This window comes from Rhamphochromis longiceps, linkage group LG4 (genome assembly GCF_057381845.1).
Source record: "Rhamphochromis longiceps isolate RC_006_pf linkage group LG4, R_longiceps_female_GT1.1, whole genome shotgun sequence".
Classification (NCBI taxonomy): Eukaryota; Metazoa; Chordata; class Actinopteri; order Cichliformes; family Cichlidae; genus Rhamphochromis; species Rhamphochromis longiceps.
The window spans coordinates 12,411,777-12,432,475 of record NC_140560.1 but is presented as its reverse complement, the minus strand read 5'-3'; the positions used below and the strand labels follow the sequence as shown (position 1 = coordinate 12,432,475).

The window sequence follows — 20,699 nt, the reverse complement described above, 5'->3', positions numbered from 1 at the left end:
CCTTTAAATCCTTCAGTGTAATGGGCAGTGAAGGACACAGTCAGATCTGCCCTCTGCACACTTAATGTCAGTCTACACACACAGATGTGTTTATTGTGCAATCAGTGGGCTGTTTCATGTGACAACTGCATGGTTGATGTTGTGAAACAAGGACAGTCTGCGCTGGAAAGGGAGCAGCAGAAATGTTACATATGAACTAAGTCAGCATTTGAATAAGTAGCGTTATGTAGGGTACTAAATAATGTGAACACGAGCTCATTTTTGCATCCTGACTCTGTCAGCAGTCATCAGTATAAATCTATAAATGCAAAGCCGTCAGTAGCAGCGCATAAACGACATACACGGTGAAACCAGCCTTCACCACACGAGGCTGGCATGGAAGTCAAGGAATGAGGGAAGTCATTTTCTCTCCCACACACAGTCACATCACGGCATCGGAATCTCCGCCAGCTGCGCAGACTCACCAGCACCCCCCCCCCCCCCCCACACACTCGCCCCGCCTCTCTCTTCGTCACATCAGGGTTTTCCGTCGATCTGCGCGGATTTGGCTTAATTTATTTAATTACTCGTTATATAATACGCACTGACTTAAAACACACGCACTCACTCCCTGTCCGTCCTCAGCCTACTAACGGAACAGATGCAGTAAGTATCATTTCTGGGAATGCATACGTGTGTAAGTGCCAGCAGAGAGGGTGTGTGTGTCAGTGTGTCTTTGTGCTTGGATCGGGACGTACTGTATTCTTTGCACGCCTGATTGACAGTCAGAGCTGGATCAGAAAAAGACAGGCTTGATGTGTGTTTTCCTGATTGTGTGGAGGATCGGTCGCCTTCCGTCGTCTCTCTGACTGTTGACGAAGCCACTTTTCACCCTGCTTTTGTTCCAACTTACACAGAGCACACAGAGCGCTTTATCCGCTTATTTTTTCGCAGAAATTGCACACTTGCAGGTGTGAGTCGAGGAAAATGTTTCTTTACGCTATGAAAAACGAAAACAAAGGAAACGACAGTTTATCCGGTTGTAAAGTGTATAATAGTGGATTCTCTGAGGACAGACTTCGCAATCAGTCAGGCCTTTCCATCTAAATTATTTTTGCTTGATTCATTTTGTCATTCAGATGTTCTCCAGCTGTTGCATGTGGGTAAAAGTGAAAACTGTCGCTTCATTTCTTTCCCCCCTCTGTGATAAACACCTTAAAAGTCACCTATCATTCACGCAGAGAGCTGCTTTTCTTTAAATTTAATTTAATTTATTTATTTATTTGCATGCAGACTGCCATATCAGGTGCTAGTATAAGTGGGCCTTCTAGTTAGTCCTCTGGGATTACACTGACGTCACGAACGCGCCACTCTCCGCGGACTTCTGCAGCTGTTTTGACGTCACGTAGCGTGCCTGCATCATCAGATGAGTGGGCGTAAAGAAAAATACACCCTACACACACACACACACACACACACACACACACACACACACACACACACACACACGCGCGCGCGCGATATCCTACCCAGTTTATATGAAATATAGGCTATTAGTGTTATATAGTGTTATATAGAAATATAGTGATGTTAGTTTTCAGGACCATGTTATTAGTTTTAGTTGAGTAAAATTGATACATTGGAAGTGGAATTCAGGTAGCTGTAAGTTGAATATTATCAATATTTGCAAAGAGGCAATCCCAAAATGAGTTTATGCACTTATCCAAACACAGAAACAGCTAAATAATGCTTTTAGTGACTCTTCTTAACCTGAAAGGAAGAACTGAGCTTTAACTGTGTCATCATGTGCCATGTCTTATACATCTGCACTATAGGACCTCTGCTAAGGATTTAAAAATGTGAGATGTTGGCATCCAGTTGCATTGCTCATCTTATTAATCTGTCAGTGACAAATCTCCCAGCTTTGTGAATCATTATGTGCATGGAGGGCTGCAGATTTATAGTGTATGTATTGTTAATTAACGCGATTTACACTACTCGCTTGCACAATAACTCTTCTCCTTCAGCGAACTTCATCTATCTATATGAAGACATACATTTGGATCTAGTTCTTTGAATTGTTTGTGGTTTTTGGCTTCAACCATCAGGCCAAAATATGACAGCTCCTTGATCTCCCTGGTCTCTCTTGCTCTCTGTTTCCTCACAGCTAGTCCTCCTAACAGACCTGAGGCAACAGCGCTGACCTGAATTTCCCCCAGACCTGTTTCCCAAACTGAGGCGGGCCCCTCTGAGCATACGGGCTAACAGATACACAGGAAGACAGACAGCAGTGTCAGCAGCTACATCTACAACATCCCCCCACCCCTAAATCGTCCTCTTCTTTATCACGTCTGACATGGCGGACCCCAGTCTCACATCGCCCTCTGGGACCCCTCTGCGTTCCCCCAGCAGCTCTGTCACCCTATCCTTCCCCTTCTTGAGCGAGAGGAGCCGGGTGTGGGAGGAAGGAAGGGAGCAGCCCCTGCCGCGAGAACTGCCCAGCCCACTGCCGACCAAACGCACCCGCACATACTCTGCGTACGTATCATTAGATTATTTACAAAGCAGTGAGAGATGAAAAGTTCTCATGCACTTGCATCTTACTTCAATGTTTCCATCTCTTACTTTTAAAAAAAAAAAATGCTTGGCTTACATTTAAGAGAATAATCAGAACCAGAATCAGAGAGACTTTATTTATCCCCAAGAGGCAATTAAGATACTGCTTTAACTTAAGTATGCTTAAGTTAAAGGTATATAAAATAGTTTAATGTAGTTCCACCTTGACTCAATACAGCAGCAACATTAAACTATCTGATCCAACACTGACCGACAGGTTACCCCAGGTTGCTGAGTACTTTTACCTGCTACAGAGTAATTTTAAATTGCAGTATTGTTACTCAGAATGTGTGAAGGACTGACACATCGTGGGACGATTGTGCCTCAGCAGATTAGTGCTCTCGTCTCTGCTGTCGTTGCGCCGTGACGTTGTGAGGCAGTGTGTGTGGGAGCAGATTTCATCAGCACTTCATCTGCTTTTCTCACCTCCTTGTTAAATGCTTCTCTCTGTTATCCCACGCCTGCATTTGTCAGGCTGAAAGAGTGTGACCCATTAAATGTATCACATAAGCATTGTTCCAGACTGCTTTTTGTCTTATTTGTTTACTCTCCGCTGGAGGAACAGAACAGCTTTTGGACTATAAAAAGCCTATTTTATTGTTGATGTAAGCGATTTCATTGTCTTCCTCTTTCTGTCCACAGCACTGTGCGCGCTCACTCAGGTCCAGTTTTTAAAGGAGTATGTAAGAACTTCTCCAGGTCACAAGGTCACGGTTTCATCCAACCTTCCCACGGCGGTGAAGACATCTTTGTTCACATCTCAGAGTGAGTGGAAACAAAGCTGAACGCACAGCAGACTAATATGTTGTGTTAGCTGAATAAAAAATAGCGGATCTGGAGTGTCAACTGCACAGGAAGGACAGGAAGAACTGAGCAAACATCTCTGTACTTATTTTCAAATCGAAAGCATTTTTCTCTCTCACTTTATTACTTCTCTTACTCTGAATCCAGGAAAAGCTCATCTGTAGTGATTTTTTAAAATGATTTTTTGACAAGCAATGTGGCAAATGTTAGTAAAGACTCTGCAAACTGGTGCAAACTGATTATGCAGGATGATCCTGTTACCCTGGGGCTGTCTTCCAATTTTCTTTCTATGAACGGATGTCTGGACCTTATTGTGTAAAGGGAACAATTCCTTTAAAGAGAGCAGTCTTACATTTTGGAGAGGATTGAGTTGCTTGGATGAGGCGTTTTACTACTCTCACGTCTGTTTGTGAGAGTGGAAGGAGGAGGCATGTAGCTTTCTCTGTCAGTACACATAAATGTAAAAACAACAGCCACTGTTTTAAATCTTTTTAAGTTAATTGGTAGCTCAGAGGAGACGAGAGATCGATGTTAGGCTCTGAATGGAGGGGAAAGAGCTGCTTTCTCCTCTGTGTGCTCTAGCTCCACACTTCATCATGTGAATGGTTTTGGTATTTTCCCAAATGTCAGCCTATCCCTGTAAGTCGCTGCTTCTTTGGTTCATTGTGCAGTGTGGAGGAAATTTAGACAGAATAGTTAAAATAGAAGCGGCTTCAAATGGTCGTGATTTTCAAACAGGTTCTCACATGTTGTGTGAATAACGCGAAAAAGTTAAAAACAGATTTTCTGTTGTAATTTTTACATAAGCGGATTATAAATTGTTGATGGCGCCTCCTGTACAGCTAGGAAATACTCATTTGACCCCCTGCTGATTTTTGAATTTCCTAACTCACAAAAAAATGATTTGCATGTGACTGTGTGAAATAAGTCTTTGATCCACTACAAACCTGCAAGAATTCTGACTCTCACTGATGTGGCACACAGCTTACAATCAGTCAGTTACACATGTTTATGATCCAAACTCATTATGCACATGTACCACATCTGTTGACAGTTTCTCCCATTCCAACCTCTCCACTATGATACTCAAAACCAAAGGCCGACCAAGGGACATCAGGGACAAGACAGTAGACCTGCAAAAGAATGGAATAGACTAAAGACCTTGGTCAGAAGGAGACACCTGTCTACATGATTACTGGGAAATGGAAGAAATATAATATCAGTCGTCCTCGATCTGGAGCTTCATGCATGATCTTGCCTTATGGCAGCCTGGACCACAGTAACCAAGAACACGCTGCAATGGACTGAAATCTTGCAAGTCCCTCTGCTCAAGAAGTTTTACAGTTTTACAATGAACACCTAAATAACTCAGAGAAGGATTAGAAGAAAGGATTATGGTTAGGTGAAAGCAAAATCTAGCTCCATGATGGGTCAAGTTTTGGACCCATGGTGGGTCTCGAACTTGACCCGCATGGAAAAAGAGAAATATTGAGTATAAGTCAAAGAACACCACCCCCAAAGCCAAGCACAAAGGTGGAGACATTATGCTTTGAGGCTATTTTTCTGCTAAGGGTACAGGACAGGTTCAGTTTGTTCAGGAACTAATAGATGTGGCAATGTACTGCAATCCTCCCTCCCTCAGGCCGAACACTGATGGGTCGTTGATGGGTCTTCTAACATGACACTGACCCAAAACATACCGACAAAGGAGAGGCTAAAGAAGAAACACATTAAGGTCATGGAGTGGCCAAACTAGTCTCCAGAAAATCTGTGTCAGGGCTCTGTGTGCGGGCAGGTGGAGATGTGGATCCAAGTGCAGGACTCTCAGATGGAAATATAACTGAAAACCACAGCTTTATTGCTGGCACCAACAAAACAGAAACCAAACATGAAACCACTAACTGGAACACAAAGGCAGGATCTGAGGGTACGACGCGACACTGGGTTGAGGACAACACAGGGCTAATATACACAGGGTGGTAATCAGGGAATGGGTAACAGAAGGGAGACACAGCTGGGGGAGATCAGGGCTAACGAGACGGGGGAGCTAAGCTGCACACACGACACAGAGACAGACTAGACACTGAACAGAAACTGCAATACACATGAGAACCCAAAACCTAAGAACTGATACCTCACCAAGAATAACTGAAACAGATCTATAATAATAATAATAATAATAATAATAATAATAATAATAATAATAATAATAATAATAATAATAAACAAAGCACCAGAACATCAGAAAATAATCCATAATGCAAAAATAGACCAAAATATAAGAAACTCAAAATGCTGGGTCAACACTGACCCAGAACCGTAACAATCTGTGGAGGGAGCTGGTGATTTAAGTTGCCAAGCAACAGTAAAGAAAACTAAAAGATTTCTGTAAAGAGTAACATAGGAGTAGTAGTAAAGAGAAGTAGCAAATCCCTCATGAGATGTGTGCAAACCTGGTGACCGACTATAATAAACTGTGCTAACCAACAAAGACTTCCCCACCACATGCTAGGTCATGTTTTGCTTGAGGATCAAATACTCATTATTACTCAATGACATGCAAATCATTTGATAACTTTCATGTAACCTGTTCTTTTTTTCTGGATTTCTTTTGTTGCTTCGTTTTCCATTGAATCTACCATATAAATTAGAGACTTTGTTTTTTGTAAGCAAGCAAACTTACAAATTCCGGCATGGATCAAATAATTGTTTCCCTCACTCTGTGTTCCTGTCAGCTTTTATCCTCATTGCAAAGCAAAACGCTCTAATTCTGTTTCATTGTCCTGAATTTTCTACGTTTCAGCATCGAGGGGGAATACGTCCCAGTCGAGGGAGATGAAGTCACATACAAAGTATGCCGGGTCCCACCCAAAAACCTGAAGGTGCAGGCGGTGGAGGTGAAGATCGCACACCTCAAGCCAGGAACGAAACATGAGACCTGGTCTGGGCAGATCATCAGCTCGTAGGGAGGGAGCTGTGGGCCTGTTGGGCTGCACTGGACTGGATTTGGTGTGCGCTGAAAGAGGGGCTCTGGGACTGACACTTTTTTTTTAAAGGTTTTCCTTTCACAGAAAACATGCCCGGTGTTAATAAGAGTCAATAATGAAGTTGTTTTTGTGTCTACCCTACAGAGCTGACATGTCCTGTTCAAAAGTGTCCACTGCTCTCATGAATTTTGTTTGGGATTGTAAACTGACCTGTGAGAGCTTTGAAAGGATGGGTCTGTAAAGGATGAAAAAGTAGAAAAGACATCATGCTGTTATATTATTCTGAAAACTGACATAAGTGAGGAGTAAACTGGGCAGAGAAAGTTGAACAACAGGCTGGATTCGGTTTTACTTCCCCTGATAGCAGCTCACCAAAGTTTCAGGGATCACATGTCTGGGTCAGATCACTTATCACAACATACTCACATGTCCAACTTTGAACAGATGAGTAGGAACTTTGTATTCAATGTGTTAAAATATTTAAAAAATAGTATTAAGTCTGAAAAGATCTAAAGAAGTTAAAACTGGTTTAGCATTAAAAACCCACAAAAACAAAATCCCTACAAATCTTACAGTAACTACTTCCATATTTGCACCCATGACAGGACCTCCTTTTTGTTTCAGATCACCATTTTAAGACACACAACTGAGAGGGAAATGTTCTTCTGTGTTATTGTCAATGTTAGAGTAAACTTTTAAATGTTGTCTGTTGTGATGGGAGACCGAGGCAGACAAGATCAAACATTAACATTTCAAAAATATGAAATATATACAGGTTACTGCAAGCGTTTCCTTTAAGAATAACCACCTTTTACTGTATTGTCTTGTTTGTGGTCACTTCATTTTATCGTTCGCTTGTTGGTTTGTTTGTGCGTCTGTATGTCAGACTGCTTTGTTTTTCAAATAATGCAGTTAAAAGTTGCACTTAAGAAACTTTCAATACGAAAACTGCAGCGGTACTCGAGACATTTGTCTTAGTTTGTTTTTAAAAAAATCCTTTCGTCAAAGGATCTGGAGCCATGGATTACTTGTGTGTACATTTTGTTTTCTGTTCATAGAAACATATATGTGTGTGATTTACTGAGTCATTGTGATTGTGAACTGCCAATGCGTTCTCATCCCAGAGCGTCAAATCCTGCTGTTCTCTCAGATGCGGCTTGTGTTGCCAAATTATGCATAAGATGTCCTTTGACGTCTGGACCTCAACACACTGCCTGTGGCATTTGTGCACGCTGCAAGTTAATGGTCCTCTTTAAAGTCCACATGAGGAGGTTGCAGGGATGGTGGTGCTGCAACTCAGAAGATAGTTTGCCAGGATTCATTTGTTTGCTTCCTGTTTGAGAGCTTAACACTTTGAAATGTGGTTTACTTGGTTTTTGCTGGATGATTTTAGTTTTCAGGCCTAATTATTTCACCACTTTCCTTTCGCTGTACTAACTAACAAATGCAAAAATGTGAAAAATAAATCCTGAAAGATGGGGAAAAATGTGATCCCAAAGGGTTTTTGTTACACACCTAATGTCTAAACCTAAAAGGCCACCGTGTGTGTGCGCCAGTGGCTTTACCAAAACGGGAGTATTAGACGCCATGAGAACGAGAACGGGCTGCAACCAACTTGACTGCAGAGTTGCAGAGCTGGGTGCCAATAGTGCATATTGTCATATTGTTGTTCTTCAGGTTGAAAACTGTACTGTAAATCATTTTATGCATTCCACTGAGTCTCTGTCTTTCTGTCAGTGTCACTGCCTGATTTTTTTTAGTTTTTTCATTGTGAAATTTAACTTCATTAATTGGTGTTTTTGTCTTTCTGTAGACGAGCCACCGTTGTGGTAATCCTAGTCATCACTTCTACTGAGCCTTGAAAGAACATTAAAGCAGGTTATGATTCACTTGACTCTTGGAAGGTGTGTCTATTTTGAAAAATGCTTGACCACTGCAACTCAGGCAGCTTGTGTGGTAGACGGCTTGCAGAGGAAATGGCTGTTTCTTGTGGATGTAGCTGCTGGAGAGTCTTGTTTTAAACTGTTAAGCTGTTATTATGTATAAGAAATAAGCACTGATAAAAAAAAAATCACATAAGTAAACAAGGAAAAAGGTGATTTTTCTTTCCCTTAAACAGTTTATTAGAGACTGATTAATTTTGCTTTTTTTTATTTTTTATTTTGCTTCTAACACAATAGAAGTTCTCGTTGAGACCATTTTAAATGTGAGTATGTGCTGTATGAGTAACAAGCCTCTATGGTAACTATTTCATGCACAGTTAGTTACATGAAATATAATATTCAATGGTTTAATGGGTTTTTAATTAGAAAAGAAATTATTAAGGTTTGTTTGAGATATATTCAATATAAAACCAAGTATTAACAAGTACAGCCTGATATTATAATCCATCCAGTGGACAGTCAGCCAGTGCAGTGATGATGTTTGCAGCTTGATTGGTGGATAGGACAACTTGAACATGTCCAGTCAGTGGGAGGAAAGCGTGGTGGTCAGGGTGGAAGGCAGGATGTGGATCATGTGCAGGAATAGGGGCTTATCACACCATAATCAGCTGACAACAGTCAAAGAAGTTGACAACAAAGAAGGAGGAAGCGAGAAAAAGAGCTGCAACAAAAAGCATGAATAAAATGACAATCTTGCAGCTCTAAGTCAGAGGCCATCTAGTGACTGGGTATAGAAAGACAGGTAAAAGGCTGTTTACTGAAGAGCCACCGTCCCAATCTGGCTTTGTTTCTGGCTTCAGTCTCCAATTCAACCACAGAGAGGTGGAGCTGGACTCTTTGTCTCTGCAGTGTTAGCACACCCAGGAAAGGAATCGTGACAAGATTACAGAGAAAGTTTTTGTCAGCCTGAAGTGCTTCACATGTAAAATAGCTGAGAAAAACACCAACACCAACAGAGAGCTCTGACTGGAGAAACAAGTAGACAAGTGATTCCTGCACACTTTGATGTTCAATAAAGAGTTACTGGAAAACACATTGAGGTCCTTAGACAACATATCACACTGAACAGAAAATGAATAAACATTTAATACAGTTCATTTTCATCCATATGTTACCAATCTTACAGTCAGTTTACAGGCTCATATCCAGATGTGCATGTCAGTCTACACGACCCCTGTAGTCTTTCAGGTTGAAGGAGTGCTTACAGTCAGAAACAGATATGTTCCATATATGACTTACTAAAATCCACATATTCGCATCAATGATCCATGAAGTACGATGATTTTTTTCAAACCAATAACAGATGTGACTGAAAAATGATGCCAACACATTTTAAACATCATTAAAAGGCATTTTTGAAACACTTTAACCTCCTAAGACCCGAACTCTTCCACAGCATGCATTTTTAATTTCTCTTTGATATTTGGGCTGATTGGGGCCCGATGAATGTAAAAACAAAGAATTACCAGATTTTTTTTTTTTTTTTTACCTTATTTTTGTTTTTAAGAAAAATAAGAGCCACATATGAGGATATTCGTTTAAAATTTCGACAGAACAGTAGCAGCATAATGTCCTCGTAAGTGGATATCAGGCCCTTGTAGAGCAAAATTGAGTATTTTGGTCTAAATAACCCAAAATGTGATGTCCACATATGGGGACACCAGGAGGTTAAAGAGGACCTATTATGCTTGTACATGAATGAACACCTCAAGCTTCAGACTGCTCTAAAACCTTAGTTTCACTGAGTTTTTTCCAATATCGGCTCCATCTACTGATATCCTCAGAACCCAATTCTCTCCTGTTGTTCTCAAACCTTTGGTTTAGGACAAGCAGCCAATCAGAAGAAAGCTTGCATAAGAGGAGAGGAGCTAAAGTGGCTTGTTTCAGACAGAGGACGATCTGCAGCAAGGCTCAATGTAGGATAAATAAAGACTAGTTTGATCAGCATGAGTCAAAGAATAAATATAAGCAGCTGGAAATGAGCCTGAATGTTCCACTTTAAGCAGCTGTTGATAATGTCGTACAACTGGAAAACCATCAGCAGATGCAGTCACGCGTATCACATGCAGGCAAAAGCCCAGCTTGTAAGAAAAGGTTTCCATATTGAGCCACGTAAGTATACAGTGACAGTAGCTTAATTCACTGATTACAGTAAAGAATCTTTAGAACCTTCCCTTGGATGTGATTTATAAAGCTTTGAGAAGCAGAATGAGAAATGGCACCAAGCTTCTTTCTGTTAAAGAAGTTAAAACAAAAATCCAATGTTCCTGTGATCACATGGTAAAACAGTCAAACACGTACAGTTCAGACATTAAAAACATCTGGAATGATTCCTCTGTATCCTCGACTTGAGATCTAAGAAAGGCCCTTAATTCCAATCTCGTTTTCATAGAAAATCCCATAAATCACCTGTTTAATGTCAGTCTCTCACACTGCTCGCCTCCATCAGCAGAGTTAAAAAACAATACATTGGCAAAAATTATGTCAGCATTAGTGCAAGTCTTACATTTTTAAAAAACTGCATCAAGTGTTACAATCTCTCAAAGTGAACGTGATAACACGTCACAGTAACGCGACTCTCCGGTCAGAGCACATCTCCGGGCACAGTCCTCCGCACATGTAACACTTCCCTCGTCAACGTCCCTTCTTTAAAAAAAAGAAAAAAAGAACTGCGACTTTCCGAACAGGTGTAGCTCATTCACCCCGCTTCAGTCCATTTAAATTTAGTAGAAATATTAAAAACATGGAGAGATCGGTATTGGTACCTTTCATCACTTTAAAACAGTCTGAGCTCGCCAGCAGACGGCCACAGACTCGTGTTCAGACGGGGCTTGAGGAGAAAGGGGGCAGTTCGGGACATCAGGACTCATGTGGTAAAGCGTCAAAGAAAAGCTCCCGACAGAGCCGAGCTGTGTCCTCTGGAGAGTAGACCGTGAAGCCGATGGTCCGTGGGTCGTTGAAAATTTCATAGTCGTTTCCTCCCTGCAGAGAGAAAAGAAAAACCATTAGATTAGTGCCGCCTGGTTTGGCTTGTTTTGTTCTCTCTGAGCAAAACAAACCATAAAAAACAGATAAAGCTTCATTTGGCTGAGGCCTGATTATTCTGGGACCGTTGGACTGAGATTGCAAAACAACTGAATGGACACTTAACAAGCAGGAGTCTTTCCAGGGTTTCCCAGAAGTGCAGCTGTTTCTCTTCACATCTACACCCTTTTACATCCTTATAGAAAAACTAAGTTATACGTCTCCACGTTATTTCTGTCAAATATGGTAAAAATGAATTTTGATCAAAACTTATCAAACTGATTCAAAGAGAGATTTTGGTCCAAATCAACATGATAGCATCAGACAGTTGCTGAAAATTTGTCAGATGGTACGAGGGATGAACATAGTCAGATAGGCTGATGTGTTTAAATGATGCTCATTGGTACACACACCATTACACCACCAGCCGGCAGGATGGATTTCATGCTGTTTACAACAAATCTTCTGCTTCTGTAGCCCGCTTGATATTTTCTATTTTTCTGTGTAAACGCTCACGTTAGGCCATCTGACATCAACAACGACGGCACGTTCAAAGTCACTTCTTCCCCATTCTGACCTGTACCTAATGAAGTGGCCAGTACATGTAGAATCTAATGCTATTAATCCAGGAAGTCACTTTGTCTAATTTCTGCACTTCTTCTAGATATGCAATTGCTCATAAATGAAAACATCTAGGAAAAACATAAACAGGCTTACTGAAACTGCAAAACTCCTTGGTGCCAATTAAACATCTCATGTAAAAGTGAAAGCAAGTCAGATTTAAACCTTTAGACCAGCATTCTTTCTAATGGCCAGAAGGGGGAGGACTTCTCTGTTAGCTAAAACAAGTCGGACTGGATAGAAATCATAAACACTTCCCTAGGAAGTTATAGTTTCAAGTCATTTTTAATAGAATAAACATTCATTTTATAAATTATGGTCATCATAGGAAAACAAGAGGTACAACAAGGCCTTACTTAGAGAGTGGTTACACTGTGGCTGATGAGTTGTGACCATGTGAAGAGTTTTTCACAATTGTCTTCAACATGCCAAAGCACAAAATATGAAAAATGAAAGCCTGACTGGCCAATCAATGAGCTATTTCACAATCACATACAGTTGGGGTGTTGTAGTCTCCAGAACATTCCTGCTTTTTAACCGTTTATGACTGAACTTACATCTGAGGTCTCATTGCCAAAAAAGTAGATGGCATCCAAGCCTTCCCTCTCCAGCACCTCTAAACAGAGTCTCTTGTCCCAGCCCTCTGGGAAAATGTCAAAGCTGATGAGGCCACCTAAGAGGAGATAATGACAAGAAACATGGCTGTCATTATAATGACTCAGACTTTAAATGTACACTGTGTGTTTCGCGAATGATAGCTTCAAAGAATAGCTTGTATTATAAAGTAAAAAAAAAAAATTCTTTTGGCTTCTTACTGACAACATACAGCAGTGTTTTTCTAGGAACTTTGTTGGCAGAGAAAACAGCATACTAGGAAAAGGAATGTGTCCCCAAAACACACTTGTGTACGTCAATCTTTGTCGAAACAGCGCTGAGCACTTTTCTGTGTTTAAAGAGTCACAGAAAAGGGAGCAGAGATATTATCATGGCTGCAGGGTGATTTATGTTGCAGCTCAAGTTTTTTTTTAAACTCTAAATGTAACAGAAGAAGCTCTGTCGTTGCTCTGTGCTGACTTGAATGACCCCGGTGACATTTAAACTGTGAAATGTGGGTGAAACATCTCGCTCGGAGGCCTTTAGCAGGACCTCTTTCTCTCTTTCCCCCATCATACCTTACATTTTTTTGCCATCTTGTCTTTCAGTTAAAGCCTTTAGAGCTCAAAAACAACAACAAAAGCCGAGAAGCTTCCAACCAATCAGAGCGCTATTTCCCTCACACACCCTCCACACGCCTCTGTCCTAAACACCTTCAACCTCAGACTTTAAACATGGCAGTTCTTCAGTCACATCTGTAATCAACCCACCCCAACCCTCGACATGCATTCTTCACCCTCATCAACTGACCCCAGATGACTGCTGACACTGCACAGATGTACACATCTGACCTTTATCAAAACTTACTCAACCGCTTCAGCTAAATAGTTATACATCCACCTCTTAATCGCCTTCCTCATATAAACAGAGCCTTCTTTAAACTACAGGCATTATTTAATTGAAGAACACACAGGGTGTCGTTTACCTCGTGTCAAATGTTTGTGTGCACAGTGTCCCTTACATTCTGTACTCTCAATGCAGATTGGATAGAGTGTCACTCAGTTATATAACTCCTATCACAGAGATCAGCTAATATCAGCAGCCATTCGCAGGAAGATAAACTCTGAGCAAAACAAACTAATAAATCACCACCGCTGCACATCCTCTGGATTGACTGACCTGTTTCTTTAGGTGTCATTAATAAAACACACACAGCTGCTTTAAACAAAAGAGAATACAAGTATATGCTCAGCAGAGATGGGCAGTAACGCGTAATCCGATTACTTTTTTCAAGTAACGAGTAAAGTAAGGGATTACTATTGCAAAAACGGTAATTAGATTACCGTTACTTTCCCGTAGGAACGCTGCGTTACTGCGTTACTAAAACCGTGATTTTTTTTGTGAGAATGTCTCACGACAGTGACGTAAGCGAGTGCGACGTTCGTGACAACAGTTGTGTGCAGATCAACAATGGATCATATATCGAGTGCGGGAGAGAGTATGAGCGTGCAGCGTTTAAAGCTTGGAAGTACTGACCTTACTTTGAGTTTGATTCCATAAAAAGCGACAAAAACATTAGTGTCCATCGTGCGTGGGAAGAAAACTTGTTTTTACAGCGAAAAAACACCCCTAAACTTCCAAGCAAGCACCGAGTGCGCTACGACGTAATGGGAAACTCACAGAGAAACTCGCAGATTCTTCAACTGACCGCTGCGGCACACCTGCACCAGGGTAAACCTCCGCCTACCCCACTCCTGCTTTACAGGTGAAAATAGAGCAAAAGGACCGCTAGTCTTTGACTTTATTTATTTTCTGCTGTGTTTTACTTGCATCTATTTGAAAGACTGAGTGTAAACACACACAAAAAAAATATTTTATGTGCTGGAATGTGCAGAAAATAGGTTTAAATATGAAACAAATTTCTTCCAGTCAGAGAATGTTGCATATAATTAAATTTTTGCTTGATGCATAAAGTTAAAAGATTAAAACTAATAAAACAAGTTTTAAAAAGAGACGTTTCCATTTGATTACATTTTGTATGATGGATTATGTAGAAAAAGTAGAATTGGGCTGAAAGATCTATCACTTTATCACCTCTTCAGGTTGTAAATCGTGTTTTTAAAAAGTAACTAAGTAACTAAGTAATTAATTATTTTTGAAAATAAGTAATCAGTAAAGTAACGGGATTACTTATTTGGGGAAGTATGTTGGTCAGTGTTGGTCAAGTTACTTTTTTCAAGTAACTTGACCAACACTGATGCTCAGTATCTTTCTATTCATTTATCTGGGGAAGTAAGATCTAATCCCTTCTTTTGCTGCTACATGTCGAGGATGTTCACAAGCAGGTTTGCCGTGGGTAAACAAGGCCAGCTGTCTCGCATGTGGGCAGCCTTCATGCATCACCAGCTGAAGTTCACACCTCATGGAGCACGTAAGCAAACATCAAGTACTTGATTCACCTTCCCTGACACACTTTAATAAAGCAAGACAGGGAACAGCGAGTGTGTAATAGTTAACCGAGGCCTCAGATCAACAGCACAAGGTCCAAGACACTGCATACAGGTGGGAGACAGAGGGGCCTCTTTGTAAACTGAGATAAGATACAGCAGGCAGATAGATGTGGTTTGTCATTAAACTACATGGTATTGAGCTGAATACTGACTTAACTGAACATGAAAACAACATAAAAACAAAGGCGGTCTTACTGGTCTGACAAACCAGAAGAGTGAGTCGCTTAAAATAGTTCAAAGCCTGAAAGAACCAGTGTTAGGCTGATGATGGTGAACTGATTTGGCTGGTTCAGGTATGAAATAATAGCTGATGTTTTGATGATAACTGAAGTGATTACCAAGACAAATAAATTAAAATCAGAGTGATAAAGTATCAGTTGCATACTATTTTAATCATCGCTTCAAGAGGTGTGTCCCAGTAATGTCAGCTTTCTTGCATGAAGATTTACAGAGAGCTTTATTATATTTATCAGTGGGTGTGAAGATGCTTTCAGTTTAAACTCTCTCACCTTTAGTAAACCGTAGTCCTTTTCCAGCAAACTCCTTTTTCAGAGCAGCAACAAATTTCTCTCTGATCTTCTCTCTCTGTGGAGGGAATGACAACCCAGTTAGCTCGATGGCAAAAACGAAGTAAAAGTGCTTTTGCAATGTAAAAGTTCGTCAAGTTCACAGAAACCGCTGCAGTAGCCATGTCATTTTCTCTATGAATACAGCAGAGAATGCAGGAATTTAAATGTTAGCAGGTAACTGAAGAGTTAACCTTCGACTTCCTCCATATCGCCTGTGTCTGTGAGCCATCAATGGGCAGCTTGTTAAGCGGTCCTGAAAGCTCGCCATTGTTTAACGTCCTTTGTCTTTGTAACCGAGACAGTAACACGACTTGCTGTAACTCTCAGTGACTGATATTTGATATTTAATTTTAAGGTTCATATGTCAGGACATAATAAAATCAATCATCTGGTCCTTCAGCTTCTAAAATTATTTAAATCTAAAACTAAATCAAATGCAGTGTGTGGAAAAACTTCGTGCACCCCATGAGTCAGTAGATTGTAGAAACACCTTTAGCAGCAATAACTCGAAGAGCTGTGGAGGAATTCAGTCCGACTCGTTTTTGCAACATTGATTCAGTTCATTGCGATTTGTGGATATTTGTTTATGCACAGCTCTCTTAGAGTCCCACCACTGCATTTTAATCAAATTGAAGCCTGGGCTTTGATTGCAACACCTTCATTCTTTTCTCTTTCAGACGTTCTGTTGTAGATTTGCTGATGTGCTTGGGATCGTTGCCCTGTTGCATGACCCAATTTGGACCAAGCTTTAGCTTTTAAACAGATGGCTTCGCATTTGAGTCTAGAATACTTTGGTATACAGAGGAGTTAACGGTGAACTCAATATCCTGTGAGTGTAAATCAAAGCTTAATTATCACTGTGCTTGGTAGAAGGATCAGCAGACAGCCAGAGATTGTTTTTTAGACTTAAGGAGGTTGCTGTCCTATTTTTACTCATGCAGAAATACTGATCCCTTATGTTGATCTGAATTAGCAGAGAGCTTTGTCAAGGTAAGCGTGTTCAGTGTTGGATGAGTTTTCAGTTCAGCTGATTAAATGCGAGTTTGCTCGGTTAATGTTATCTCTAGAAAGCAGTGCATGTTCACAGTATTCAGTCTTGTTCACAGGTATTCCCAGAATGTCTTAATTTAATTTATAAAATATAAATATTTACCTGTCCTTGTATCCTTATCAGTACAATATTGCCACACAAATTATCATAATGCTATGCTTTATCGATTTCTTCCACCGCCCCTAGTGTTTAATGGTTGGTCTAAGGTGTTCATGCTGATATGCTGTGTTTCGTTTTGGCCAAACATCTTAATCTTGGTCTCGTCTGTCAAAAGGACTTTGTCCCGGAAGTCAGATGTTATTCAGATGTTTTTTTTACAATGTTTTGTTGCTTTTTCACCCTTTTTTTGTAGCAAAGAAATGGCAGCTTAACTGCACTGCATAAGTTTTGCTGTTACTAAAATGCCTGCAGGGACAATAAATAAATACATGGTGTTTGCTTCTGAATAAAGTACTTCTGCCAATGAAGTTTACCTTGTCGATTTCAGAAAATTCAATTCGTTCCTCTGCCGTGCAGCTCCGACCGATGGGGGAGATGTTGATCATTCCGTTCCTGAACTCAATAAATGTACCCCTGCAGCAGAAAGGCATCGTCAGGATATAATACTTGAGTTTAAACATAATGTTATAGCTTCATATTTGATGAGAAATCACAACACAATTGTGTTTTCTTGCTTCAGTGCCTCAGGTCATTGCTAAAATACCTCACATTCCTGAAAAGCTGGAATTCAGGTTTGTCTTTCTGCCTTAGGTTAAAATAGCTTGTAGCCTAATTCTTGTGAGCTCTTTTTACCATCTCACCTTTTCTTCGGCAGTTTGATAAGTCCCATGTAACTGAGGCAGAAGTTGATCAGGTCCTGCAGCAGCTCCTCCCCGATCTGGTTTTGAATGGCCTGCAGGGATTAAAATACACGAAAAGACCAGGGTAAACAAATGGAGTAAAACTAAGTTTTACAACATGGTTTATGACAGCAAATTACTTTCTTTATGCTTTTGTGCAATCTTCCTTTCATTACAATTCTACTTGTATTCTTGTTACTGTTATTTTTTGAATCAGGACATAAAAACGTGTATCTGAGTATAGGAGGACTTACATGTTTTGAGAGGAGTTTCCCATCTTTGTACTGCACTGTCCCATTTTCAGCAAACACATAATCAAACTTGTGTATCACTGCAAGAAAAGAGACGGGTCAAATGTACCTAAATGTGCTCATCTATTTCTCTTTAACCTACATACTAAATTTGGAGCAGCTCCTTCGCTAATCGGAAGACATACCTGCTATATTTACCCAGCAGCAGATTAAAGTGTATGTAACGCTGGCTACACGAGTTTAATCCTCCTGACTTTCACACTCACTCTGCACTAAGACAATGATGAGGAAGCTCTGTAGCTGAGCCTGTGTTAAAGCTGCTTTTATAACTTTAACAGAGGCAAAAGCCAGTAAAACAAAAGCATGCAGAACTGCATAAAAACATGTTAGTTACAACAGCTGTATCAAATTTCAAATACGCAACGTTAATATTACCTGTGACATTGTAACACAAAGTAAGTGAAGGTTCACCTTTGGCACACTTGGCAGGGTAAATGAAACTGCCGAGCTCTTTTTAAGCACAATGCAGCTGCATTCCAGCGGTAACCTCATATTGACTGACAGACAGGTTATCAGCCTGCCTGCAGCAGCTGGGCGTGAACTCAGCTGAGAGGCTGCTGGTGCAATGCCCGTGTTACAATTGTGTGCTTTGGCTGCTGGTTTGGGGAATCACAAGATCATAAAGTGAAGTGAACATACATGCAACACACATGAAGTTAATGACTGGCCGAACCAGCTTGCGCTGTTATTTATTTATGGCAGGTCTCACGTTTAGAAGGAAGCTTGCTTTAGTTTAATTTGCGGCTTAAATACAAAATTATTTCCAGAATTAATCATAACCTCAGCTCTACTCCCTGCAGCCTGTGTCAGGGCATGTTGGGTGATGGAGCTTGCTGAATCACAAGCGTCTGTGGCTGAGACAGGAAGAGATCTCCTCACCATCATCTCCCTCCCCAAGCTGCTCTGCAATCTTCGAGTAGTCCGACCCTCCCACGATGCCGATCTTCACCTTCTTACGCAGAGTCTGGAAGAACTCATCCAGCTCTGGGTCGATTTTCTACAAACAGGAAAAACACACTTTAATTATCACTTTATGTTTTAATGACACAAACACACCTAAACAGACACACATATCGTCATCAACAACAAGCTCTCTATCTTGCAAAGAGGTGTAGTGTCATTTATTTGGAGCAGATTTAAAGTTTCCCAATGTAAGGAGGAAAACTCCCCGAACTGCACTCAAAGGAGACCACATTATGCAATATCCGGGCACTGACGCGTCCTGCACACACGCACACTCACACACACACCAGTGATCCTGCATGAAACTGAGCATAGAAAGTCAAAGACAAAAGAACAAGAGAGTGTGCATAAATCAGACGCTCCAGATACAAAAATCAAAGGCTCTATTAAACCTTAGATAACTGGTAACAAAAATGGTTATTTTAAATTTCCTGCAATAAGCCAGCTGAGCAATGCATTCTCAGTTATTCTGCACAGCAACATGTGTACCTTACTGAGAGGCTTTGCATGCAGCTGCATGGCGAAGCCTGCCTTCAGTACCTTATGATAGAAGGACTTTCTGATGCACAGTTGATGTTGTGAAAGGTTAAAAACTTGGTAATTAAATTGTAAAAAACACCTCAAATAATAAATACAGGTTTGAATTCACATTGGATTGAAACCTCCTGGTTGACAGTTATGAGTTTATTGCATCTTAAAGTGCATAGTGTCGCCCTACACTTTTTTTCTCCGAGATGCAACTATTACATCACAGCCCTGTGATTGGTCAGTTGCAGAGATCGCCATGGAGCACCATTAATATAACACTGAAGATATACACCCATGTGCATCCCCGCAGACCCGTACCTGGGTATGTGTATAGGAGGAGCAAGGAGTGCAAAAGGAAAGTAAACACTGTGAGAAAGAGCACGTGAAGTCATCAGGACACCGTGTTCTCTACAGTAAGGTGCCTCTCATCAGAGGTCAATGATGAGGGCAGAAGAGGAGAGAGCTGTCATGAAATCTGATCATAACAATAATAATAAGATTATCGATGGGAAGCGAGCTCACCTCTCTCGGTGGTGTCAGAGTGCCGTCCACATCAAACAGGCAGAGGACGTTTCTGTCCGGAGAGAAGCCCTGTGCTTTCTCCATGTCTTCTGCTCCCTCACTGTTCTTATCTAGAAATGTTCAGCAGAAATGCTACTGCAAGGTCCACTCTCGTGTAAAGAGGCGCATAAAAATATCTAATTTACATAATGGAGAAAAAAATGCATCCGCTATCAGCTGCAGTGCAAAAACCAACAAAATAAAATATAAAATGAGCTTCCAGCTTTATAAATAAGGATGGTTATCTCTCTCAGTGCGAGGCTCTTCTCTCCCTTATCTTTCTTCTGAGCCGCAGTCCTGCTGGTTTGTTTTGGGTCCGCTTGGCTCAGTGAAGCAGCTCTGCTCACACTTCAACACACGTTGCGTGCCGTACGTGTTGGATTTTTCTGTTTCTGTTCTGCAGCGCTCATTAAATCACCAGCCAATCACAGCCAGGGGACATACGTGACGTCAGGAGGCGGGGCAGGTTAATTTACTCGCCATTCAATGGCCGACGGCCTTTCACCTACAAGCGATGAGCAGGAGCTAGGAGTGGTTGGAATAAGGAGGGTGCTGTACGTTTGACACTGAGTAAAGCTTTGTTTATGAATGAGAAGAGTCTGAATAACAGTGTAATTGCGGAAGCCCAGGTTCAGCAGGATATCATATGATGCAGGTTTTTCTAGAAAAGTAAGCCACAGTATTTCTAAAATAGATCCAGATGAATTAATTCTCAAGTTCCTCCAGAGTTTTGTGTTTTTGCAGTGAGTCAGAATTATGATCCAGGGACTTTTTCCACAATGCAGCTATAGCTCTTCCT

The 20,699-nt window shown here is 40.9% G+C and overlaps 2 protein-coding genes across 2 annotated transcripts; one reads left to right on the top strand and one right to left on the bottom strand.

Annotated features, from left to right (window-relative positions):
* The first annotated feature begins 73 nt into the window (after positions 1-73).
* Positions 74-8,275, top strand: csdc2b (cold shock domain containing C2, RNA binding b). Its single transcript, XM_085403337.1, has 4 exons — positions 74-645; positions 2,147-2,517; positions 3,238-3,360; positions 6,203-8,275. The coding sequence occupies exons 2-4, from the start codon at positions 2,336-2,338 to the stop codon at positions 6,363-6,365; spliced, it is 468 nt and encodes a 155-aa protein (XP_085259463.1). The 5' UTR covers positions 74-645; positions 2,147-2,335; the 3' UTR covers positions 6,366-8,275.
* A 1,454-nt stretch (positions 8,276-9,729) lies between these two features.
* pmm1 (phosphomannomutase 1) lies at positions 9,730-20,281 on the bottom strand. Its single transcript, XM_085403335.1, has 8 exons — positions 19,862-20,281; positions 18,728-18,845; positions 17,792-17,868; positions 17,499-17,590; positions 17,172-17,271; positions 15,588-15,663; positions 12,532-12,647; positions 9,730-11,311 (listed from the first exon to the last, which is right to left on the bottom strand). The coding sequence occupies exons 1-8, from the start codon at positions 19,943-19,945 to the stop codon at positions 11,189-11,191; spliced, it is 786 nt and encodes a 261-aa protein (XP_085259461.1). The 5' UTR covers positions 19,946-20,281; the 3' UTR covers positions 9,730-11,188.
* Between the last annotated feature and the right edge of the window lie 418 nt (positions 20,282-20,699).